General features: G+C 37.3%; 2 protein-coding genes, 1 long non-coding RNA gene and 1 pseudogene across 3 annotated transcripts; 2 read left to right on the forward strand and 2 right to left on the reverse strand.

Annotated features, from left to right (window-relative positions):
• Positions 1 to 792: 792 nt before the first annotated feature.
• LOC146526008 (uncharacterized) lies at positions 793 to 3,134 on the forward strand. Its single transcript, XR_014873325.1, has 5 exons — positions 793 to 895; positions 992 to 1,027; positions 1,132 to 1,431; positions 1,506 to 1,826; positions 1,912 to 3,134. It is a non-coding gene; the product is annotated as an uncharacterized LOC146526008 (long non-coding RNA).
• A 5,068-nt stretch (positions 3,135 to 8,202) lies between these two features.
• Positions 8,203 to 12,800, forward strand: LOC146526009 (uncharacterized). The gene is made up of 10 exons (XM_085158821.1): positions 8,203 to 9,776; positions 9,878 to 9,913; positions 10,018 to 10,317; positions 10,392 to 10,712; positions 10,820 to 10,912; positions 11,070 to 11,094; positions 11,243 to 11,310; positions 11,630 to 11,666; positions 11,775 to 11,845; positions 12,313 to 12,800. Exons 1-10 carry the CDS (start codon positions 9,752 to 9,754, stop codon positions 12,429 to 12,431), a joined length of 1,095 nt encoding a protein of 364 aa, XP_085014947.1. The 5' UTR covers positions 8,203 to 9,751; the 3' UTR covers positions 12,432 to 12,800.
• Positions 12,720 to 14,126, reverse strand: LOC146526010 (UDP-glucuronosyltransferase 2C1 pseudogene; annotated as a pseudogene).
• Positions 14,127 to 14,241: 115 nt separating this feature from the next.
• On the reverse strand, positions 14,242 to 26,107 carry chrna5 (cholinergic receptor, nicotinic, alpha 5). The gene is made up of 8 exons (XM_085158795.1): positions 24,793 to 26,107; positions 24,326 to 24,460; positions 21,656 to 21,807; positions 21,393 to 21,437; positions 19,302 to 19,411; positions 18,585 to 18,762; positions 17,803 to 18,498; positions 14,242 to 17,639 (listed from the first exon to the last, which is right to left on the reverse strand). Exons 2-8 carry the CDS (start codon positions 24,408 to 24,410, stop codon positions 17,481 to 17,483), a joined length of 1,425 nt encoding a protein of 474 aa, XP_085014921.1. The 5' UTR covers positions 24,411 to 24,460; positions 24,793 to 26,107; the 3' UTR covers positions 14,242 to 17,480.
• Positions 26,108 to 26,124: the final 17 nt, after the last annotated feature.

Consider the following 26,124-nt stretch of genomic DNA (forward strand, 5'->3'; position numbering starts at 1 on the left):
TTGCTGCAATACATGCAGTTACTTTCTGGAACAGGTAATAATTTAAGAAAATGTAAAATTTAAACACTGTCTACAAAGACAAAAAGGACCTTTGGAAAAAGTAGTGTAACCATGAGACCCACTCCTGGATACACGTTAATCTAGAATTGTAGGAAGAGTTTGAGTGCACATCTGTAAATTAGAGTATATTCATAGAACACACACACACACACACACACGCACACACACACACACACACACACACACACACACACACACACACACACACACACAAAAACTGAAATTGTCAAGCATTTGAATAAAACAACACTGGATCCTTTACAAAAATGCAGAGCAAATCAAATTGTTCTTTTTCTGGATATCCAGAGGAAAAGGTTTGGCCCAAGTCAGTCTAATCTGTTAAAGTCAGCCAGATCAGAATCAGTTAAAGTGCACTTTTAAATCGGTGTTCAGCTTTGTGTTATGGTCAAAGCCTCACTTTTGTGAGTGTGTATATATGTGTGTTTGAAAATGTGTGAAAATCTTTTACATATATTTCCTCAGTGTGTGAGAGTGAAAGAAGATAAGCATCCTGTATTGGGTATAATTGTCAGTATGTCAGAATGACTTATTGTACAACTAAAGAAACGTCAGTGGAAATCAATTTGTGATATGAGGTATTTGAAAATAAAATGGTTTAAGAGTTAATTTTATTTTTTGTAGATATTATTTTTTATCCAGTCAAAATGTTGAAGTATCACGTGTCGCCTTACAAATAACAGGAAGTGTAGTTTCTCCATTTTTACTCTCTGTGGTTTGAGCAAGACTTTTGAGAAGCTTTCAGAAGATACGCTGCAGAGAGTCTGTGAGGGCGGCTCATTGTCTATAACGATGAACATAATAATTGCTCTTCTGTGTGAGTACACTAACAGATAACATCTATGTCTTTAAGTGAAACAGTTTTCTATCTAGCTGACAGGATTCATTAGATTTTTCACTTCTTTTCTTCAAGGTGTTCTGACAAATCAGGTCATAAGCCAAACCGAAGGTAAGTTCAGTTTCCTTAATTACAAGATATGTCTCTTCTGTATTCTTAAATGTTACTGAGCTGCACTCATCATTACATATTTTACTCACTATGATGTCTCACAGATATTTTTCCTGCAAAGATCCTGGCCCAGCAGACAATTATAAGTGAAAACAGTGACCTTTATGTAACATGCAGCACACTTTGGAAAAAGAAAGAGTCCATGGTTTATGTTTATTTGTTAATAAATGGACGCGGAATCCAGTATCTCCCCCAGAAGAAAGATCGAAGTGACACCCTGTTCACCATATCCAGAGCTGGTCTTCATCACAGTGGAAATTAAAGCTGTGTTTATTCCCCGAATCATTATACACTGTCTGAAGTAGCCAAGAAAGGAGACAACATCATTGAGATTCTGGTCATAGGTAAGTGTTTTGACTCCTGAACACATGATGTCATTGTTATTTCTTTTCACTCATTTTCTCCTGTTTCCATGCAGCCAATTTTCTCCCAGCAGACATTTCAATAGTTGGGCCATCCACTGTTCATGAGGGAAACTATGTTGAATTCCAGTGCACAGTGTCTCAACACTTGGAAACACTTGGTGGATGTAAATTCATCTACACTTACCTGAGGAAGAATGACATGGTTCTCCAAGTGCAAGTCTTTAATGTCTCTCAGATGCTGACTACATTCATCATCGATGGTGCAGTTTTGAGGGATTCAGGTCATTACAGCTGCATAGTGCTGCCATCGAAATGCTTCTATGAGCATGAGTACACAGTTCATGGAACAAACAAAGTATTTCTTCAGGTCAAAGGTAAGGGTCTCTGAATGTTTCAAAAATGCTTTAAATAGACGTATTTTTTAAATTCTTGTTAATGCTGTCTTTTTGTGCTTTCCAGTGGATTTCATCTCTCTGGGGTTACTGCGTTATGGAGTGATAACCTTGATGGTAATACTGGTGGCGTCCCTTTGTGGATCAAACAACAAACAGGCAAATGCACACATGCTGAGGAAATGACGGGATGAGAGAGGGGGACGATCTACATCAGGAGTGTCAAACTGATTTTATGTTGCAGGCCACACACAGCCCACTAGTTAAGTGGTGCACTGGCGTAAGTTTGTGATGAACATTGGGGGGGGTCAATATCTCTGTCTGAATAAATCTGGGTATATTCCCAGATGATTAAACATGCAACTATTTTGCTGGTAATACCTGAAATGAGTAAAGAAAATCAACAGCCTATTTATGCAAGATAATTCATAATTTTATTGGGAGGTGAGGTGGGGTGGGGGGGTATATTGGTTGAGTTTGATTATTTGTAGGGGGGGGTCATAAACCCTCTGGAAATTACGCCCCTGAAGTGATGAAACTCCCCTTCCTTTCATTGTAAAGAAGTTACGTATTTAACTGTTTCTCTGCGTGATAAAGGAAAATAAATATATCAGCACATCTCTTTAAGTTGTAAAATATAAATATGTAAAATTACAGAAAAAGTTCTGGTAGCACATTGCCCAGATTGTCAAGTTTTGGATTTTTGTTGTTGTTGTTGTTGTTTTAAACTGTAATCCTCAAAAATAGAAATTTGTATAGTAGAAGATTTATAAAAGAAATCTGTCTTTTTATTGTTTATTGCCTTATTACTTTGTATATTTAATATTAAATTTCTCTCTTTTTTTTAAATTTCAGACGAATTTTCTGGCAATTATTTCATGGTTGAAGGCTTTACAGGAGGTGTGGGGACCTCCAGGCCTCAAGGCCCGGTGTCTTGCAGGTTTTAGATATCATTCTGGGTCAATACACCTGAATCAAATGTTTAGTTCATTACCAGGCCTCTGGAGAACTTCAAGACATGTTGAGGAGGTAATTTAGCCATTTAAAGCAGCTGTGTTGGATCAAGGACACATCTACAACCTGCAGGATACCGGCCCTTGAAGTCTGGAGTTCCCCCACCCCTGCTTTACAGCATTAATACCTTTTGACAGTCATTGAGTTGACTTTGATTTCTAACACGCTAATAAGAGGTCATGAGTTCGCATACCAAATAACATATTTTTAACACTAAACACTGTAAAATATGGTTATCATTATAATACAATATACAAATACATGAGAATATGAGAAGTCCCCTTGCTTTTCAAATGCAAAATGTTGCTCATTATAATGCTGTTTTTGCTGTTTCACACCAGCAGGGTTGTGTCTGTTAGCTCACTGAGTGTTACAGAAAGACCACAGGATAGATGTGGCGTGTCTTTCATGCTGCCTGAATTAGAATAGTTAATTCTGTCTTGAAAATGAGAAAAGAGGCAAGCTCATACGTGTATAAACAGAGATAGCTGCTGATGACTGCTACCTTTCTTCAATAAATACAGAAAGACAGAAACAAGGTTGTGTCAATGTTTGTAGGGTTAATGAAGTTGTGCTATCTGGCATATAATGTTGTGCTACCTGTTGGCTACCTACAATACTATTGTTAGAATAATTAAATAATAATACATAAATAAATCAGCACAATGAAGATGGCAGGTGAATGTAAACATTTTTCCCCAATGGGCAGAAAAAATGCAATCATATGGCAGGGCAAAGACACTGAAAACAGACCAAACTTCAGTCAAGATGTCACCTAAGATGATCCATCCAAAACATGTGTTTAGTCATTAAACAGTATGCACACTATGCTGCTGTGTGGTTTGGATTACTCACTATGAAAGATTTCCACCCTCTGTAGGTTTATCATTTTCATTTACATCAAATATTTGAAAAAGTATATGTAAAATATATAGATTTTCAGCATGATTTTGGGATTTTTTTTCCTGATGTGTTTTCATGGATCTATGACAAAGCCCAAATTGATTTGGTGCTTACAGGGGATCCTATCAACCTCAAATACTTCTGGGAGAAAGGCGAACGCATTATTATTGTAGGCGCCAGACATCTGCTTTATATTTTTGTTTACAATTGAGATTGTGTTTGTTTCATAATTCATAGATTCATTACATAAGTCATCTTTACAGGATTAATAAATATGAAAATATATGTGTTTACATAAAGTAGTGTTATGTCACTGTTTGGGATTGGAACCTAAAAAGGGGTACCTCTCACTTTAAGTATGTAAGTGCAATAGTAGCATGAAACCCTGTGTGAGGGGGAAGGGGAGGAGCATGGACAGAGAGGTTAGGAGTCTCACGGTTTTTCTGACCGTGTGCACAGGTGGTTCTGGATAACTGCTTATTTTTTGGAACTTTCATGCTTACTTATAGGAAGGAGTTCATTGTTACATCTTCAGTTTGCAATAAATAAACAGTCTTCACATCATAATGCAACTGGGAGCATTTCTTTTGGAAACCAGGAACACGTGTAGACTCTCTTCTTGAACTTGGTTTATTGGAAATTACCCTACAATTATTGACGCACCTGCTTATAAACGTGATAACAAGTAAAAGTGCTGTGAAGAGATCTGAACAGATCTTTCACATATCTTTTATACATTTGAAGTTTCCCTCTTTTCTATGCAGTCAGCATGATTAGTCCTTGTCTCCTCATCTCCTTTCTCACTGTGCTTGTCTTCTACTTGCCCTCTGACTGTGGTGAAAAAGTAACACCATGTATATATGAGAGACCACGACACCAAAGATGTATAACCATTCCAAGGTGGGTTTCTTGAACTGCTGCCCAGAGTGATTTTCATGACCAGGCCAGAGAGAGAAGGTGACTGTTAACAGTGTTCAGACTATTAGTTAAAAATTCTGTAAAATTCTGCAAAACCAGGACAAAACATCAGGCCCTGAACAACAGCATGATATCAAGTCTCTGTTGGTTGGTTTCTTTTGTGTTTCCAGATACCACATTACACTCTTCATTTAGAAAAAACTTGATTTAGATGTTCGTGTTTGAAAATCAAGCGGCACAAACTGTGTTCAAAGTATAAAAGTACCATCCAACGGTAAATCTCTCTTACTTTAAGCCACTCCCAGGTTGTTTTTATAAAGGGATATGTAACGCAGTTTCTTCTGATTGGTGAAATAAAATGTCTTTTAAAGACATTTGAAAAAACATGTAAAATTTCTATAGAGATTATATTACATTTGAATAGCTATAGCTGTTGTCAATTTTGATTTCCTATATAATTTCCCAGAGCAGTGAGAGTGAATGAAGATAAGGATCCTGTATTGGGTACTACTGTCGGTATGTCAGACTGAGTTACTGTACAGCAATAGAATCAGAGCACTTGAAGAGGCTGAGTCAACTCTGGGTCCAGGGTTAGGGTTACAAGGTCAAGTGTAATCAAATACCGAATAATCAAAACATTTTTGGTTCCATATTTTTTTACTAAGTCTTTCTGTATGGCGTTCCAGGGTAATAAGACAGATCACATATTGTACCTCATTAAACCTGCATGCTTTGTTTTCTTTTAAAATTTTATGTTTTGTAACAGTTCATTCAGTTTTGTGCACACCACGGTGAGCTTTCATTTAGTCTGGCTGATGTTTTTAAATACTTATGTATCATGTGTACATGGACATTTTAGTAGAAAAATTATTTGTTATGACTGTTGAAGTGTGTGTTAATGTGTTAGTGTGCCTATAAACACCCAATGCAAAAGTGAATGTACCACTGAAATGTGTTTTCTTACAGTGCAATGAGTCAGCAGGCAATGCAGACATATTGGAGGAACAGCAAGAGCAGATAGAGGGAAGCACAGGAAGGTATAGTGAAAATGGAATTACAGTAAAGACATAGTCTGGGGAATTCTTAATAGAATTACACACCATGACTGAAAAAGAAAACCTATCTATCCGAGATCTGTTCTTTTTCTAATCCAAAGAAAGACAACAGTCTTATTCCACTAACATTCATACGCTCAGTGCTTAAGAAAACATTTAAAACTATTACTCCTGATAATATCTGTTTCCCAAAGCTTTAATAAAATTTCATTTAAGGTAGCTATATACAGCTGTTAGGCTGGTTTAAAGTTTGTGAGTACAAGAAAATAATGATTAGAATAAAATGTGCTCAAGTTTGTTTAGATGGTAGGGTGCAGCTGTCATCAGATCAGAGGAATGGGAAAGGATTTGGGTGTGTGTAATTGTAGAGAGAGAGGAATTTATTGACAGTGGGGGTCTGCCTGTCATAAAAGGAAATATGAAGAATAGTATGCACAGAATAGGGTAAAAGCAGACAGATGTCATGAGTATACAATCTTTCAGTAAGATGTTGGTTACATGAATGGTTTTTCTCATGACTAACCGTGCGTCCAACATCCACTCTGCACATGCTTATGTAGCACATATACATACACACATACTCAAGTATCAGCACAGGCTGGTACCACACAGACACACACACACCCACATACACCACTCTGGCCATGAGTTGCTGTTGTTGCCATATAAGGGAATCCCCAGGGTTTTATAGCATATTTTAAAGCTCATGGGGACCCTCCCCCAAAGTGTGAGGCTGAATGTATATATGTGTAGGACTGAGGGATTGACCCTCAGACCTGCTGGTTACAATTGCATTAGTTCCCTCTGTGCAGAGGTTCAGTTTAAATAAATGCAAATAAATACAAGTGTTTGTGATTTCAGAGTGTTTCTTTTCAGCTGGGTGACAAATGGACCAGAAGTATGGAGTGATTTATATCATTTATATCAGGTATTTATAACAGGTATTACCAGTAACAGGTATTAAAAGTATTACCAGTATAAAAATACTGGTAATACTTTTATGTACACTTTACAAAACTCAAATAAAAAAGTATCAAAACAATATGGAAAGGTGAGTGCGCAACATATTTTGGCAGTCGTGAAACTGTGTATACTATGATTGCATGGCGTTTGACTTCCTTATACTGTAAAACTCATAGTTATGATATCTTTTAAAAATTACATAGGTGACTTCACTGCTAACATGCATAAATTGGCAGTATGAGGAATGCAGTTGTCAAATCCAACATTTATTACCTGTCAGTAATGTTTTGTCTGTTTTGTCATTTTGAGTTTTACAGCTCAATAAGATTAGATTGAGGACAAGTTTGATAAGAATAACACAAACAAACACGAGCAGCTTATTATAAACCTTTTTTTGTCCCTTCAAACCAGCAAGTTTGTCTGTGTTACTTCACTGAGTCTTACAGGAAGACCACAGAACAGGTGTGCTGCTTGAATTAGAATAGTTAATTCTGTCATGAAAAACGGTAACCAGAAATGAGGGGAGAGGCAAGCTCACGAGTGTCTAAATAGAGATGACCGTTTCCAACCACAGACAATCTGCCTGTAAGCTGCCAGCATGCCTGTGTGCCGCCTCCTTCAAACATTAAAACAAAGGCAACAGCTTTGTCAGCCCCATTTCAGCTTTAATCCATGTTCCAGTTAATGTTAGTCCATTCACAAATTTGATCAACTAAACTGCACAATGAAGAAAAGTTTGATTCTTGGACAAACAACAAAGCCAAGGCCAACTTGGGGCTGATTAGTTCAACTACAAGCCTCAAGGACTTCTGTGAGACAGACAAATGGGTTATTGTCAATGAACCTGGTTATAAACACAACATTAAGTAGAACTACTGAAAGGAGATCTACAAAGATATAACACACTTTTTGTGCATCCGACATCTCACTATTTTCTTTACAATTAACATGATCATCCCATGACTCCTAATCTCCTTTCTCACAGTGCTTGTCTTCTGCCTGCCCTCTCACTGTGGTGAGAAAGTTACACTGTGTATCTGTCTATCACGATGAGTATGACTCTCCTACCCTTTGCCATCAGATATACCCTAGATTGATGAATACCTCTTATTTAGTATGATTTTTGTCACTCAATTGTCATCTACTGCTTTTCTGTTGAACATCCACTACCATACATTGCTGATTAAAGCATGCGTCTTAACATCCAACTGCTGCCAGGCTGATATTAATTACCAGGGCAGAGAGTGATCCTGAGAGGGTGACTGCTGGCAGTGTTCAGATGATGCATTTGTTAACCTGAGGCTTTCATTCGTTAGATACTCTGCAAAAACAGCAACACCCCCCATTTGAAAAAGGAAAATGCAATTTCATATTGAAGTTAGGATTCTGAAATCAGGCCTTTGCCATAAGCTCTCTTTTATGATATTCTTGTCACTAAATTGCCCCCTGTGGCTTTTTGTGTGAAATCAAGAGTGGCTAAAACATTTGCCCAGTACCACATGCAAAGTGGTTAGCACTATTCTTCACATTGAGACGGTCCTGCGCTTAAACCCAGGCAGGCTGAGCTTACATGAGTTTTATCTGGGATCTTTAAATTATCCTGTAAATGAGATGAAGAGATTAGTTAAAGTTCTGTATCTTGACCTAAGAAACACTTGGAAAAAAGATGCTAAATCAGATCTACTGCACTAACATCTTTAGTTTCCAGAAACCACATCACACTATTCCACTTTTTTTTTTTAATTTAGAGTTTCATGTGAGATTCTTTGACACTTTGCTCAAAGGCTGACATCCTGTGGTAAATCTTTGTTACTACAAGTTACTTCCTAGTCATTTTAAAGAGATATGTAACTTAATTTGTTCAGATTGCTGCAATACATGCGCCCTTATTTGATTGGACATTAAAAGTTACAAATGCATTATAAGAGGTCCTGCCTGACTCTGAAGCAGTTACTTTCTGGAACAGGTAATAATTAAGAAAATGTAATTTGTGAATTTTAAGGATATTTAAACACTGTGTACAAAGACAAAAAGTTCCTTTGGAAAAAGTAGTGTAACCATTGTGACATTTACAGATATTTTATTTTGAAAAGGTCGAATGTAAGCTGGAAAGGGGGTTAGGAAAAAGGAAGGAAAACATTAGAGCAACAAGTTAGTGCTGCAGATTGTGTTGCCGCTGCAAGCCTGAGAATTAAAGAATGGAACTGATAAATACTGAAGTTGTCATCATTAATGTTTGAGGCATGCAAACGTAAGCATGTGACCCACTCCTGTATACACTTTGATCTAGAATTGTAAGAAGAGTTTGAGTGAATCTGTAAATAATACTATATTTATGAAACACACACACACACCGCAAGTTTTATTTTTCTGAAACTTTTCATAAATCTTTTATGAACAGCCCACCATGCCTGGGGTAAAAGCTGTAATTGTCAAGCATTTGAAAAAAACAAAACAAAAAAAACCCACTGGATCCTTTACAAAGATGCAAAGCAAATAATATTGTTCTTTTTCTGGATATCCATAAAAAGAACCAGCCAGTCTAATCTGTTAAAGTCAGCTGAATCAGAATCAGTCAAAGTGCACGTTTAAATCGGTGTTCAGCTTTATGTTATGGTCAAAGCCTCACTTTTGCGAGTGTATATATGTGTGTTTGAAAATGTGTGAAGTTCTTTTACATATATTTCCTCAGTGTGTGAGAGTGAAAGAAGATAAGCATCCTGTATTGGGTATAATTGTCAGTATGTGAGAATGACTTATTGTACAACTAAAGAAACGTCAGTGGAAATCAATTTGTGATATGAGGTATTTGAAAGTAAAATGGTTTAAGAACACACTCCTCTGAATTTTATTTTTTTGTAGATATTATTTTTTATCCAGTCAAAAATGTTGAAATATCACGTGTCACCTTACAAATAACAGGAAGTGTAGTTTCAAAGTGTAGTTCAATATAGTTTCTCCATTTTTACTCTCTGTGGTTTGAGCAAGACTTTTGAGAAGCTTTCAGAAGATACGCTGCAGAGAGTCTGTGAGGGCGGCTCATTGTCTATAACGATGAACATAATAATTGCTCTTCTGTGTGAGTACACTAACAGATAACGTTACAATCTTTAAGTGAAACTGTTTTCTATCTATTTAAGCTGACAGGATTCATTAGATTTTTCACTTCTTTTCTTCAAGGTGTTCTGACAAATCAGGTCATAAGCCAAACCGAAGGTAAGTTCAGTTTCCTTAATTACAAGATATGTCTCTTCTGTATTCCTAAATGTTACTGAGCTGCACTCATCATTACATATGTTACTCACTATGATGTCTCACAGATATTTTTCCTGCAAAGATCCTGGCCCAGCAGACAATTATAAGTGAAAACAGTGACCTTTATGTAACATGCAGCACATTTGGGAGAAAGAAAGACTCCATGGTTTATGTTTATTTGTTAATAAATGGACGCGGAATCCAGAATCTCACCCAGAAGCAAGATAAAAATGACACCCTGTTCACCATATCCAGAGCTGGTCTTCATCACAGTGGAAATTACAGCTGTGTTTATTCCCCCAAACATTATACACTTTCTGAAGTAGCCAAGAAAGGAGACAACATCATTGAGATTCTGGTCATAGGTAAGTGTTTTGACTCCTGAACACATGATGTCATTGTTATTTCTTTCCACTCATTTTCTCCTGTTTCCATGCAGCCAATTTTCTCCCAGCAGACATTTCAATAGTTGGGCCATCCACTGTTCATGAGGGACACCATGTTGAATTCCAGTGCACAGTGTCTCGACATATTCAAACTCTTGGTGGATGTAAATTTATCTACGCTTACCTGAGGAAGAATGTCACGATTTTCCAAGTGCAAGTCTTTAATGTCTCTCAGATGCTGACAACTTTCATCATCGATGGTGCAGTTTTGAGGGATTCAGGTCATTACAGCTGCATAGTGCTGCCATCAAAATGCTTCTATGAGCATGAGTACACAGTTCATGGAACAAACAAAGTATTTCTTGAGGTCAAAGGTAAGGGACTCTGAATGCTTTAAATAGACGTATTTTTTATAATAATGTATTATTTTTATACTGAAATATATTTTTAAATAAATTAAGCATCTTATTTTACTTTCCAGTGGATTTGGTGTCTACAGTGTTACTCCATGTTGGAGTAATAACCTTGATGCTATCACTCGGGGCATGTCTTTGGTGGATTTCCAACAAAATAGGTCAAATAAGTATAATTAAAAATAATTTTAGGCTTCACATTTTTTTCACAAGTCATTGTTTATTGTATGGATTAATCAAACCAACCACATAATATAGCTGAATATACCTGCATGCAATATTTTGCTTTAAAATTATATTTGTTTTGTGTTTCAACAGTTCGCTCAACTTCTTGCAGACCACGGTGAGCTTTAATTCAATATGCATATTTTTTTTTGACACTTCTGTCATTTTTATTATTAGGAAAATTATTTCTTTATGTTTTGTCTTTGTGTGTGAATGCAAAAGTGAATGTACCACTGAAATATGTTTTGTTTGTTTTGTTTTTACAGTGCAACGAATCAGGAGGCAAATTCAGACATGTTGGAGGAACAGCAGGAGCAGGAAGAGTGGGAAGACGGTATGGTCAAAATGGAGTTACAGTCAAGACATACTCTGGGGAATTTTTGATAAAGTTACATGTGATGACTTAGAATGAAAATCTTATCTGTGTTCTGCTCTTTTCTAATCCAACAAAGGATTTCTGTGTAATTTCACAAACATTTATACATTCATATTCTTTCAAACAAAAAAAAACTATTTAAAACTATTCAAATCACATCTGTTTCATTAACGACTAAATTTTTCAAAGCTATACACAGCTATTATAAATAGAAATTGCAATGAACTTTAATTTTTCTCTGTATTTCACTGTGTTTTTTTGTGTGTGTTTTTATCAGAAAAAGAAGACTCTTTCAGCATAGAGTATGATGACGCGTAAGAATATATTTTTATTTTCAACATCTGTACACTTAAAAAATGTGTAATAACAACAAAAGCATGAGCAGTAATGAAATCTGATCATTAACAAAATTTTATCATCAGGTGTCCAAACAATCTGGCAGCTGAGGTTTCATTGCCTTCTGAAAATTTTGAAGATGCGTACACTGTTGTAGGTAAGCGATCGCATTGTGTTTCATTGTGCTATAATAGACATAGTTTTGATGCCTTTTAACAGTCATTTAGGTGACTTTATTGCCTAACATGAACATAAAAGAGATGATAAGTCCCATAACATTAATCAGCAGCATGCCAAGTAATACATTTTACTAAAGTACGGTACTAAAAGTACTTTAAAATTAATATATTCAGTGAATCACAATTGGCAATACTTATTACAAATGGTGTTTTAATACTTGAAACCAGAGGGTTCGTCTTTGTTGCTTTACTCAGTCTTACAGGAAGACCACAGGAAATGTGTGAAAGAGTGTTTCATGCTGCTTGAATTAGAATAGTTAATTCTGTCAGTGAAGATGGTTACCGGAAAAGAGGCGAAAGGCAAGACCATGAGTGTTGAAACTCATTAAACACGTGTCTAAATAACACTTGCGACCACTATTTAACTGAAACTTTCCAACCACAGATGATGTGCCTGCAGATTCAAGGCCAGCATGCCTATATAGTTCATCAATCAAACATAAAAAGAAAGACAACAGCGTTCCCACCCCCAGTTCCTCTTCATTCTATGTTTCAGCTAATTAATGACTGCAGGCAATGATCATGTTCACAATGAGTGGCAATGTTTTCTGAAAGTGTAGTGGCTGCGAAGCATCGGCATTCACAGATGTTTATCAGCAACACAGCTGAAGAAAGACTTGCTCCAACTTGCTGTTTCTTGTTTCTTCATAAAACATTTTGATCAAAGGCATGGATGTACTTACCATGCTTTATAAAATAGTCTGCATTTTGCTTTCACTCTAGAGCATGCAGACATTAATGTTTTATATTTTTCTTAGAGATGTATTCACATTTTTGTGACCCCTTATTTCCATCAATCCATCATAAAAATGTATATAATATGTATATAATACAATAAAAAATACTCACTGTGTATTGCTTTCAAATTTACAATTATTATGTTTTTGTTGTGCTAATTAAATGTATTTGTATTCAATAAATTGTTTCTAATCCACACAGAACATTTTTGATAAATTTGAGGTTGGGGTTTGGGAAGGCTATCTCAAAGCAAACATTATCCTGCATAATTAAAATAGAAAAAGCACATTCTACTGTTCACCATGGGGACATACAGACTGTGGACACAGGGATCAGGGTTTTATGGTTGTAATTTTTATTCAGTTGGATGAACTTTCCGTTTTGACAGTAGCTTTGATTTGTAACATAACTGGGGAAAACTACTTCACTGAAATCTGCAAAATAACACAAACCATGTCTTATCATTTCTTATTCAACCTATTAGTTTTAATTTTCAGGCATTTTTCAAGACATACCAGCCTAAAAAACACAATAGATAAACAAAAGCAATTATTGCATTAGCAGTTAGAAAAGATAGTACTACATCTACAGAGTGGTAGGAATACCAGGGCATTCTGTAGGACTCTGCTTTCAGGTGAGCTGCTCCTTTGTGCCTCATGACGAACTCTATCCTGAAGACGGCGTTATCCAGTGACTTTACTGGTTTATCTCTGTGTACCCTGGAAAGTCTCTGCATGTTCGTCCTGTAGGAGGGATCACTCAGGACGTCATGTAAGGCCTTCAGAAAATTATCATCTTTATCCACAATGGCTAATGTAAGAATTTTAGCTGCTCCTTTTTCTTTCAAGCGAAGCAGGTTATCATACTGGTAAAAAAAAAAAAAGGATATGCCCACAATGTGAACTCCATGATAAATAGCTTCCTAGACTCGGTTTGTTCCTCCATGTGACACAAATCATTTTATTTTAGGGTGTCCTAAAAGGTCATTCTGGGGCATCCAATCAACAAATGAAGTGTTATTACCCAGACCAACTGGCCTGTCACCTTTATACTTCCAGATGACTTTCTGTGGCAGTTTAGCAAAAGCTGCAGCGATCTCATTTGTTATATCAGCAGGAAGTTCAGTCACAAAAGTCCCCAGGGACATGAGGATGAAGCCATGTTCTCCAGAACTCTGCACAAAGTCCTCCAAGTGTTCAGGAAGTGGTTCTGAAGGTTTACACTGAAATTAAACATTTCAACCTGCAAACTCAAAAAGCTGAAAACCGAGCTTTCCCCCCTTTCAATGCTAAATACCCTTTTCAGAATGAGGTTAAGAAAATCCTGATTAAAAACTTCAACAACAGGAACTGTGATTGGTTTGTAGTGCGGGAAGTCATCTTTGATGTACCAGCTTTTATTGGTTCGTACCACATCGACAGAGTGTCCCCAAGCATGAAGAGCTTTGATCATGATGTCCATGTTGACCCAGTGGCTTCCTTCTAAAGGAAAAATCAAAATCTTTCCACTGCAGCCAACTCTCCACAACAAGATCACAAAGAGAAGAAATGGTGTTGCATTTCTAGTGGGGTTTAACAAAACCAAATTCAGTGACCATACACACACACACACACACACACAAACACAAACAAGATTGATCTGTAACATACCTGTTTTACATAACATAGCTCCAGTATGTATTGACGTGTTGCTTAGCTCTCAATGACATATATCCAAGGTACTATGGAATGCATGATTGCAAAATCCAGAAAAACTTACATAAGTGGATTATGGATAAGCTTTTCTTTGAGCATTTCTATAGGAATGGAGAACCACGTGGAGAACAATGAGGTCTCTTTGTTAAAGTGGTGTATAACATCTAATGAATAGACGCATCTTTCCCCTCTCCCTCCCTTATCTTCCATGCTGCTGCTTCTATGTGTTTGTCTAGTCTTGTTTAACTCTAACCCTCAAAGAGTTTCTCAGTCTTGTTCTCTAAAACCTAAAGAAATATGGATTTGATCAACTGGTCCCGTAATGGAATTGACACCCTGCTGGGCTTGGGAGAGCCCGATTGTCCTGCGGAGACGTTTGCTGCCAGATACTCGATGGTCGGTTGCGTTGTGTGTCTGGCGACACTCTCGATGGAGGACATTGAACGACATCTACCAATTTGGAACCACGATAACAGAGTTTGGGCTGATTGGAGCTGGCTTGGACCTGGCTTATCGAAGAACAAGAAGCTGCTACAGCTGTTCAAAATCCCATAAGGCTGGCCGACTTGATAGATTGGCATTGGCATTAGACCAACTGTAAGAATTGGATGCAGTTGTTCCCACTAAACCCAAACATTCACCATCTTCACTCATGCGGCTATCCCACTGGCGCCAGCTGAAGGCCTGCCAAGGTCGAAGTTGACTGGAACAACAAATTCTTCCCATGATAACAGGATTGTTGTCAGAACGCTGTGTACCTCCTTCAAGGCCACCTGGGTCCACTGGAGACTGTCGACCTTCGCTTAACCAGGCGTGGTGACACTTTCTCTCAGCCTAACATGGGATACACACACACACGCACGAAACATGTACACTGATACTGATACGCCCTCACTATCACCCTCCCTCCCCCGAATCCAACGCCTCCTCCCATGCTTACCTCCCATCCGATGTGGACACCGGATCAGCTGGAGGCGCAATTGAAGATTGCAGCGGTCCCAGATCAGCTGTACACACTGGAATACTCTCCCATGTTGCTTGTCTGTGTTTTATTGTGTTATGGTGTGTTGATATCTGTGCATTCCTGTATTATCCTTTTGTGTTACACATTTTGATGTTTTTTTCCCCTTGCTACCTAGCCTGACCTGTCTCCCCAATGTGATGTTTGTGTATTGTATGTACGGTCAGCAAGGTCTGTCATCTTGGTTGTGGGCAACTGCAACTGACAAATAAAGGCTATCTCATCTCATCATCATTTTTGTCTTTACCCTATTAAAGCACCAACCTAAAAAAAGTCTCATTATCTCTACAATACAACTGACCACATACAGTATATGTGGTCATAGCATAGTTGATCCTTTAAACAGGAGTAACATAAAGCTAGACTAGAAACTGCAGCTCTTCAGAAATACACTGCTAACAGTGCGTCTACTTTCACCGCCTTTCACCTTTTTTTTCTCCTCCGATTCTTTGTTTAAGCCCATTTTGGGGTTTTTTACTTTCTTTTTACTCAGGTATTTGTGCTAATTAATCCTTTTTCACCTGCATTTCTAGCTGTCCTTATTCCTAACATCCTTTACCCCTCTCCAACTATGTTTATTATTTCAACTTATAGTCTCTGCATTTTAGTGGTGTAGTGGAAAATCAAATGTCACTCATCAATACGCTCACATAGCTGTAATGTGAAAATAAGGCCATGCGGGGGCAGTGCAGGCTCAACTAAAGGCCGGAGACAAAAGCAGTCTTCCTGGTTTTTCAAACATTTCCAGAAGTGAAATAAACGTCTCACAATTTTTTCCCACTTAGTAAGAAAAAATTATCTGAGGTATGAAAAATCAGTCATACAACAAAACAATCTGGCAAGACGTCCTCAACTAGCTTTTAATTCTGTAATAAATTTCAGTGAAATAAAAACATCCCGTCCCTGAAGCATCTTTTGTGCTGCGACCATGGATTGTATTACAGTCTCCACACAGTATGCAGTAAATGTCCTCAAGGTGAAAGGAAGTGCTGTGAAATTCAAGTCCTAGCAAGGAAGTCTGCTCATATTTCAAAGAGGGCGAGGTAGAATGACTAAAGAAACTATTTAAATGACAATGTTTCCATATAAGGACATAACTGATCCACATGCAGTCAGCATAATAACATTTGTATCTATTGTGGTCATATAACTGTAGCCTTCTAAAAGGCAAAGGAATTCAAGGAAATTGTGGAGAAATGCTGATTTTTTATTTACCAAGACGAGCTGTTCTCTTTCACAATTGTGCACCTTGTCAGATTTTGTGTTTACCTGCAAGAATAGTCTATTTTTAAACTACTAATGAATCTGACATTGCTGATAGGGCATACTGTGTAAAAGTGAGAATCATGATTATGTTCTACAGTTCAAAAGATCATCAAAAACTAGTACATAAAGCTTAAAACGTGTCCTAGTGCCTCCATGTGGTATGCTTTCCCTCATGTCCTCATGAAGGGATTTATGAGAATCTCTGGGATTTGTTCTTGCCATATTGTATTGTGCTTTTTCCAGAACCAACAATAAATCCACTCAATGATGCCAGTAAACAGACAAGGCCAAATACATGTATCATATTGTACTGTTATTTATTTATATGTGAAATGTGGACAGAAATGCAGATGATCTTTTCTAAGTAATATTTAATCTCAAATGCAGAATTTAGATTAAAATCAAGTTCATCCTATAGTGATTATGTACTCTGCTACACACTAGGTCTCATATTATACCCTTTCCCTAAAGATTTTTAAGGGTTTTTATGTTTCAGTTGTGCTTTGTTGAAAAATATTGTTCATCATAGAGACATTTACAAATTGATAGTATTCAGTATATATGTCTACTCTGAGTACATGTTTGTTCATTATTCCAGTATCAATCAACTATATACTGAAAGCCTACATAGGAACAGTACATGTTATGGATTTGAGACAAAGCCTGTTTCTCTCCACTCTGCAAACAAGGCACCCAAAGCTGTAGCTGTGCAGCTCTGGCACACCTATAGCAAACAGAATAACCCCGAGCAGGACTATAATCATATCTCAAATATGACTAGAAGTAGCTGTTTATGTGCTTTGCTTCAAGTTTTGGTTAGTCTAACTGTGGTTATTAGAGGATACTTCCAGCATGGCTAGGGACAATGATACTGGCCCATTTGTAAATAACTGGGATGAAGAGGAGAGCAGAACCAAGGACTGACACCAAGAGGAAGGCCCACAAAAACATTCGATCCAGAACCTGGGCTACAAACTTCCAGTCTTGAACAACCTGTAACAGAAGAAGCACATGGCAGTCTCTATATTCTTAATGGTTATGGGCAGACACATATATAAGCTAACTCAGGGTAATGAATCCGTAATTTTTCCAAGTTTACAGTCTTTGTTGTAATTTGCGATTTTGTTTTACAAATGAAAAAACCCTCAAAACTCACCTCTCTGACCTGATTTTCTTTGACCACATGCATGGTAATGTAGCGAATAGACTCCAAAGCAGCTTCTAGGTTGTGTCGAGTGTATAGGAGCTGAGTGAGCTCAGGTGTCGAGCTCTTTATCCCTTCCAGTCCCACCGCTTCTCTAGCCCTGGCTACTCCAGCTGTGGCATAACGATCCACATGGCTGCGCATGCATAACAATTTAGGAAGTCGATGCAAGAAAATTTTCCTCACCCAGGGTGCCATGCTGTGATGTGTAGAAGAAGAGCGGTGGTGGATGTTGATGGCAAAGACAGTAATAATGATGGAAAGTGTGACAAAGATCATGGTAAAGACCAGGTACTCCCCAATGAGTGGGATTGCTTTTGAAGAGGAGGGGATGATCTCCTCAATGACCAGGAGGAAGACAGTAAGCGACACCAGCACTGAGGTGCAGAGAGAGATCTTCTCACCACCATTTGAAGGCAGATAGAAAACAAGAATGGTAAGAAAGGACAAGCCAATGCAGGGAATGATGAGAAAGAGGGTGTAGAAAAGAGGCAACCTGCGGATAATGAAGAAGTAGGTAATGGTGGGATAGGAAGAACTGCCATCAGTCCTCAGACCACGGCTGCCTGTGGCTTTCACTATCTCCCATTCACCATTGTCAAAATAGTCCTGCTTGTCTACGTGGAAGTCCTCCAGAATTATGTCCACCTGTTAAATCATAAAGGGAATCTAATTAATCAGTGTTTATTACAATATTAATGTACTGCAGATGCTGTTATATAATAGAAATTCACCTGGGAGCCATCATAGGTCCAGGAGCCAAACTTCATTGAGCAGTTCTGGAGGTCAAAAGGAAAGAAGGTGACATCAATGGTGCAGGCTGACTTGTAGTTGGCTGGTGGTGTCCACAATATTGTGCCATTGTACTTCACAACGGCCTTGGTGATAGTTCCCTCAAAGCGTCCATCAGAACTATTAAGAAAAATATGCCCACATTTTAGCTAATAGCTTCTTTAAGAGTACTCCTACAACATCCAGAACAACAACTTCCTTTACTTTATTTTAATCTCCCCACTTTTTTTCTTTGCTTTATATACCATGAAAATCATTTGGAAAATTAGGAAAATGTAAGAAAAAAAGAAAAAGTTTTTCATTATATCTTTTAATATCCTATTTATATACAGCAGCGGTCCCCAACCTTTGTTGCGCCACGGACCGGTTTGTGCCCGACAATATTTTCACAGACCGGCCTTTAAGGTGTCGCGGATAAATACAACAAAATAAAACTAGTACCGGTACCGAAAAAAAAGAAGATTTATTCATAACACACATGAAAAGACCCAGGAAAACAGAGTTAACGAAAAAAAAAAAAACCGATAACAAAAAACTGCCAAAAACCGCTAAAAACCCTGGAAACCATACATTTCACACCCGAGTCTCAACTCTCGTGGCCCGGTACCGGTCCGTGGCCCGGGGGTTGGGGACCGCTGATATACAGTACAGTGACATACTTATCATACAGTACAACGTCCGGCAGCCATAGCCTGTCTGAGGGGACACGGATCGATGTGATGCCCAGGTATTCATCAGGATTCCATCTGAGTTTCATGTCAGTCCATTCCTACGTGAGGGAAAATAGTCCATTTAACAATTAAAACCACAACTAATCTATCAATGGGTTGCTAAAATACATATTTAACTTATTTGAAAATTCACATCCTTTCTTGAAAGTCAGTTTTTGTAATCATTTCATGGCACCTGAGCTAGTAGCTGGTTGACTTAGCACAGAGACTGGGAACAAGGAGGAACCGCTAGTTAGAAGTGACAACAACTTATTCTTCAGACTAGCGAAATTTGGTAGTGGTGTCAAACAAAATGGAAAGTGATAAGGACTGTAACAAGATGACTGGATAGAAGAAAAAAGGACGGTTACAAACATCTGGTTTCCCTCAAGCTATCATGATGGATGGAGATGACAGCACAACAAATCCTGTCTTTAGGTAATTGGTATTTGGCTGGTAAGAGGTTCTGAGAAGCTAGTTTGGTGGTAGAAATACGATCCAAGCCATAATTGCCATTAACAACCAGTTAAGAGATAACACAAGGAACCATGAATACACTGGGAACATGGCTCCATACAATGAACTGCTATGTCAGTTTTATCTGGCAATGTACCAGACTATTATAAGAATAGAATAGAATAGAATAGAATAGAATAGAATTCAACTTTATTGTCATTGCACATGTCACAGGTACAAGGCAATGAAATGCAGTTTGCATCCACCCAGAAGTGCTTTAGCCATGATATAGATATATTACAAATATATATTAGCAATAATATAGATATGTAAGTATATTACAGAAATGGGTCTATTATGGTATGTTATAATGTACACGGTATGAAGGTATGTTATGAATATGCTATAACTATAAGTATGTACAGGCTGTAGTGAGTACGAGCTATGTACAGGCTATGAACAGGATATAAATATGAAAAACTATGAAATAAAAAAACTATACAGAAATATGAACTATGTAAGTTATAAACAGTTGTAGAATTAAAAATGATCGTATTGTACAGAATGATTATTTACACAGAAGCAGGCGTGTATTCAGCCTCCTCTTATGAAATCAGGTTTATAGGGTGTTAGTATAGCTTGCTGGATTGAGAGTGTGACTCATATGCCTCAAGGCTATTGCAGTAGTCTAGATTCAAATCTCCTTTGGGGCATTTCCCACATAACTTTACTGGCTCTCTATCCCAGCTTTCCTGTCCAGTCTATGCTCTTCTGTTATAATACATCCTAAAAAGCCAAAGCAGCCATTCCCAGAGTGAAGACTGCTATTTCTATCCAGTTAATACACAGTGTTAAGGCCCATGTGTGACCCACCTGTCACTGGCAAACAAACTTCAATACAAGACCACTAAAATTAAGGCCAGAGTAATATCACAAATTAACCACTAACCACCACCCATTCCTCCTGACTATATTCCTAATAGTGTAATTTCCTGCTGTTGGACAATAAAATCCTGAGACTATTAACCCTTCAATCTTAATCTGTACACATTATAAATATTGCCAAGGTCAGACAGAATATAATAATATAATTGAATGCTGCTACTCATTTAACAATGCAGCAGTTTTCCATCTACATTTAGTACGAAACACGGCAGCAACGCTACTCACAAACACTCAATGCAAGAAACATTTTACTTCAGCTCTTGCAGAGCTACACTGGCTTCACAATTCCTGCAGAATCCAATTTAAGACTGTATTGATTACTTTTAAATCACTACATGATAGAGCTCCACTTTATATCTCAAAATACTCAACTCTTCATTAAGCAAGCAGATCTCTCAGATAAGAGAATCAATTGCTGTCACAGCTTCCACAGTCAAGCCTTAACACAAAGCCGGTGAGTACCTTTACTGTTTTGGTCCAAAGACTGTGGAATAAGCATCCTCCTATTATTATATGCCCTCTTTTTATTCAAGTGCTTTATGTATTTTTTAATATTTCTTGTAAGTTTAGATTAGAAAGGTGCTATAGAAATATTAATTTCGCAACATGATAGTGTTGTACAGATATAGAGGTACTTGCCTGTTTCATCCAAACATTAGTTGTCATTAACTGGTTTTTCTCATCCTAGAATTGTAAAACAACAAATTTTGTACAAAAAACATTCACATTTTATGTTAAGTGATACATACATTCTATTTTTAGAGGGCAGTGAACAGAGAACAGAGCAGTGATTTAAATGGCATTTAATCTTTGAACAAACTATTTTATGTCCTTTATATGATTTCTTGGTAACAAATAGATAAACATTATCACAGTAATAATCAGTGCTGCTTTATACTCACCACATCAACAAGCTGTGAAATAGCTAGTCCAAACCTCACACGGATTGTCTGGTTTAGGTATTCCACTGGACGAACCCATTTCTGGTAGTTTTTAAAGAGATATTTGAATAGTTTGTCTTCTGCTTTTGCGTAGGAGGAGAGTTTTGGAATACCTAAGAGATGGAAAAGACATGATTTTTAAAATATCTATCTATCTGTCTGTCTGTCTGTCTGTCTGTCTGTCTGTCTGTCTATCTATCTATCTATCTGTCTGTCTATCTATCTATCTATCTATCTATCTATCTATCTATCTATCTATCTATCTATCTATCTATCTGTCTGTCTATCTATCTATACTGGTTTATTTGAAGGTAATTCAGAAAATATAGCATTACTTATTAACAGGGTAGTCATGTTAAAAAAATTATACCATTCCTTGCACTGTTTCTGGTGTATGTTTTCAAACAGCACTGCATTTACCTTTCTGAACTTATATTAGTTTTATGTGTAGCGCTTCTGGCTATGACCTCTGTAAACCAAAGTTAGGAACCAAACTCATACTGAATATATAATTAAGACTACTACAACAAAAGAGAATGTATGAAGCCTTTACAATGAGTGCCAAGCATGGTAGCAAATATTTTCTACTTAGCCTTTGCTAATGGAGTGATCAAAAAGAAATGCATTTTTGAATATAGCATTCAAAATACATTTTTAGTGTTTAGCTGGGATGTTCTGGGTGATGATGGTTAGCTAGAGACAAATTTAAGCAGTGGTTTTTTTTCTTTTAGGTTCCCAGTGTGTAAGATGCCATCAGTTAATATTTGCAGAGTATAGCCTCAGAACGATATCCAAATAAAACACTGCAGTTAGACTGTGCTTCATGCACGTGTACTGATGAAATGTATGTTTGCAATTTAAAATGTAATCAGAGGAAACACTGCAGCGATTTGGCTCAGTTCCTATTTACTTTGTACCATTCCTTCACTAGTGTGAGAACCTGATATGTCTATACACCTTTCTCATCACATCACTGCACTGTGAGTCATATGCAGTAACGATTGTAAATAATGCGGACATTCTCATTTGAAGGATAATCCTATTCAATAAAAGTCATTGCTTTCTAATGTATCCTGCCATCTTAACTGCATATGTAACAAAAGTAAACATAAGATGTGAACTTGGACTGTTCACGGTGAATTGTGGAATTGCTGTTGATGCCAAATTTGAGGAAAATAGTTTTTGGCAAGAATATCTTTAGGCATGAAGTTTTTCTTCAGCTAACTTGTTAAAACACAAACAACTACAGGGTGCTAACATACACTCAGTGTTTAAAAAACATTTTAATTCATCGAATCCTAGTTTGTTCACTATATAAACTAAATTTCTTTATAATCAAAGCACTTACAGAGTAGGTGGCATAGATTGTGGTCATGACATTAAACCAATTCCACCACATTAAGGGTTCAACTGTTTTACAACTGCTGCATCACTTTGCTGTATCAGAATACCAGTACAAACAAGAAGCTACTGATTCTTCACCTCCATGGTAATAAACTCAATTTATGGATAGTGAATGTGGCTCCAAATCTACCACAAGACTGACCACAAATATGTGGTGTCACTCTCAGGCTGCGTGGATCAATAAAGACAAGGCTTCAAACAGCCTCAATCAATGACTGTGTGATCAGCAAATTCATCATCTCTCAGAGCTTCTTCTGCACTGTCACCAGCATCCTGCTCGGGTGAAAAACAAGCAGGAGAATCTTCTGGATTCTACATTCATCACTGATGATTTATTGGTAACCTGGGAATGTGCTCAGTCATAAATGAAGTAGTATAAAAAATTTAGTATGTCCTATGAGAAAAACCTGGAGCTCATTCATTATCAGTGTCAGTAGAAAAGATACTTACACCTAAATACTGTGTAAAAAATATTTCATGTTACTCAAATCAATGCTAGTTTCTGCTTGTTCAGTGCAATGGGAAGCATCTCAAAACACTAAGCATGCTATGCAATAAACACGGAATATATAATGTGAGTTGCTGAGGATTCCAGTGATAAATACTCTAAAGATCACATGCTGCCACAGTCAGGCAAATATGTAAAACATTGATAACAAGAGATCACAAAATAATGGACAAATAAAGTATATTTGTATATACTTTAATGATGGCAGCAGATCTTTCTTCCCTCCCATTGGTATAGTTTATATTATTATTCCTGTCCTTTCTCAATTTCTACTGTTCCTCACCTGCCCACCAATAACCTCTACTAAGTTAATTCTCCAAGAGTGACTTTAGTTATTCTTTTGTCATAACCAAAAGTTATCTTTTTCCTCCACTTATCCACTTAGCATGGCACAGACCCTCTGTTTTCAGTCAATGATAATGACTGAAAACAGAGTGTTAATGATTGACGTATTAGGCGAAAATCATGTGTCATAGTAAAAAGTAAGCACTCTGTTTCTTCAGAGGAAGTCTATTTAAAATTGAACACAGTCTTTTAGTTACTAGCTTTAGAATTTTTTACATATTTGATTAGTAAGAGTATAGCTAACTTGTTTTTCCAAACTCACAGCAAATGCACAAATTATAAAATTTTATATTAACATGCTGATACGAGTCACTCCTTGTAGCTGAACTCTTGTTACTCTGTCATCAGGCATCCCCAGGTCATAAAACACTCACGTAGTGAGTGGCACAGGTAGCACCAGCACACCAATGGCAGCAGCAGTGTGAGAGAGGTGGCTGCCCCTCCTGCTCTCCACATCATATCAGAGGTGGCACTCGATCCACACAGCTGGTACCTTGGGCATCCCAGAGCTGGAAAATAAAATATTCAAAACAGTAGTTATTAAAAACCGTGGCTTCTTTATACAGCTGAGTAAATAAAGCTTGGGTAAACGCTAAAATCCCAAGTTATTCATCTTTATTAAAGCCGAATAAAATCTTATTTAGGGATTTCAGGGGAAAGGCTGTGAAAAACAAATAAGCATCATCTACACTAAATAATAAACTGCAACCACACTTATAACATCCAGAACAACATCTGCAGAAGTCAAGAATATGTTCTACCTTCACCTTGCTAAGATGACCCTCTCCAAGATAAAAAAATTACATTTTAATATGTGAGCATGCAGCTGCTGTATCCATACCTGCTCTGAGTCTGTCCCATTAAGAGTGATTAACAGTGGATGTGAAGGTAGTTAGTGTCCAAACAACAGCGGCAGTGCTGCTGTACTGCTCCTCCATTACATGCAGGTTCTTTCTCTCGCCTTACACAGATGCTGCTTCACTCCCTGCTGCCTCCAATTGTGAACAGGCAACACATGCTCATCCCCTCCTCCTCCTGTTCCTTAGGAGAGTCCGCCCCCAGCACCATCACCGTTTTCCATCCTTCCCGTTTCTCTAACATTCTCGTGGTCACTAATAACAGGCAAGAATAATTGCACCCTCCATGCAGCCACCTCATTGCCTCTCCACAGCAGCTAATGGTAAGCTCTGCCACTGCCACTCTGCTTTGCATCTAACCAACAGTTTCCAGATTATTACCTGGTGCCCACTGCCACACATGATGCTGTATTTTGTGATACTAGTTCCCCCCCACAATTCTGTGTCAATATTTTTGCTTCCATGGTGACAGCATATTGTGGGATGCAGAAATGTTAACGTGCAAGGGGGAAGATAAATATTAACCAAATTCTGTTGGAAAACCATTTTCCAAAGTCAGTGCAGCATATTTACATTTTACTGTCATATGTTTTGTTTTGTAAAATACTAAATACATAACAAAACACAATTTTGTGTGAGTATGCAGGGCGTGTGTAAAAGCAGTCTTGTTATTTAGCATTAAAACCTGTTAAATATAACCTATTATATTTTTCATAGCATCTGTGAAACGGTAATGGGAGAGCTTTCTGAAAAATATCAGAATTATCTGGTATATGCAAAGCTTTACAAAAAAAATTCAAATCCTGGAAAAAACATTTCAGGATTTGCAGATGAGCAGAAGACATTCATCTCTTGCTGTTATTTCACAGCCAAAGTTTTAGTATGTGCAATAAACCACCATAGATGCACCGACATGCATCTACATAGGCTATATATCGACATATGAAACTCTTATAAATTTTACACCAATAAATTTAGAATGGTTGCAAATTTAGAAACGATCAAACCTCATTAAGTTCGCATAACATTTACATGACATTACACAGAAACAAATATAAAGCTAAGAATTAAGAATCATTCAAACAAAATTACAAAATGAATACAGAATGACTTATCCATTAAGAAATGCAGCTTCAATATAAACCTTCCAATGCATAACAAAAAGAATCTGCATAACTAATGCTCAATAGCATGTAAAGTATAAAAACATCTTTCCAGATTATGCAGATTATTTTTCATAAAACACACCAACACTGCATCTGAAGACAACAAGGATTAACGCATACAGACTGTGCTGACAAAACGCTGGAATTTAA

This window comes from Neolamprologus multifasciatus, chromosome 1, assembly GCF_963576455.1.
Source record: "Neolamprologus multifasciatus chromosome 1, fNeoMul1.2, whole genome shotgun sequence".
Classification (NCBI taxonomy): domain Eukaryota; kingdom Metazoa; phylum Chordata; class Actinopteri; order Cichliformes; family Cichlidae; genus Neolamprologus; species Neolamprologus multifasciatus.

Excerpts from the sequence above, each read along its gene's own strand:
- LOC146526009 (XM_085158821.1), top strand. The coding sequence starts at position 9,752 with ATGAACATAATAATTGCTCTTCTGT. Across the intron at positions 9,914-10,017 it reads GGTCATAAGCCAAACCGAAG|ATATTTTTCCTGCAAAGATC; the intron begins GTAAGTTCAGTT and ends GATGTCTCACAG. Across the intron at positions 11,095-11,242 it reads TCAACTTCTTGCAGACCACG|TGCAACGAATCAGGAGGCAA; the intron begins GTGAGCTTTAAT and ends TTGTTTTTACAG.
- chrna5 (XM_085158795.1), bottom strand. The coding sequence starts at position 24,410 with ATGATGTGGAGAGCAGGAGGGGCAGCCACCTCTCTCACACTGCTGCTG. Across the intron at positions 21,438-21,655 it reads TTTCACAGCTTGTTGATGTG|GATGAGAAAAACCAGTTAAT; the intron begins GTGAGTATAAAG and ends TTACAATTCTAG. Across the intron at positions 18,499-18,584 it reads GGACCTATGATGGCTCCCAG|GTGGACATAATTCTGGAGGA; the intron begins GTGAATTTCTAT and ends ATGATTTAACAG.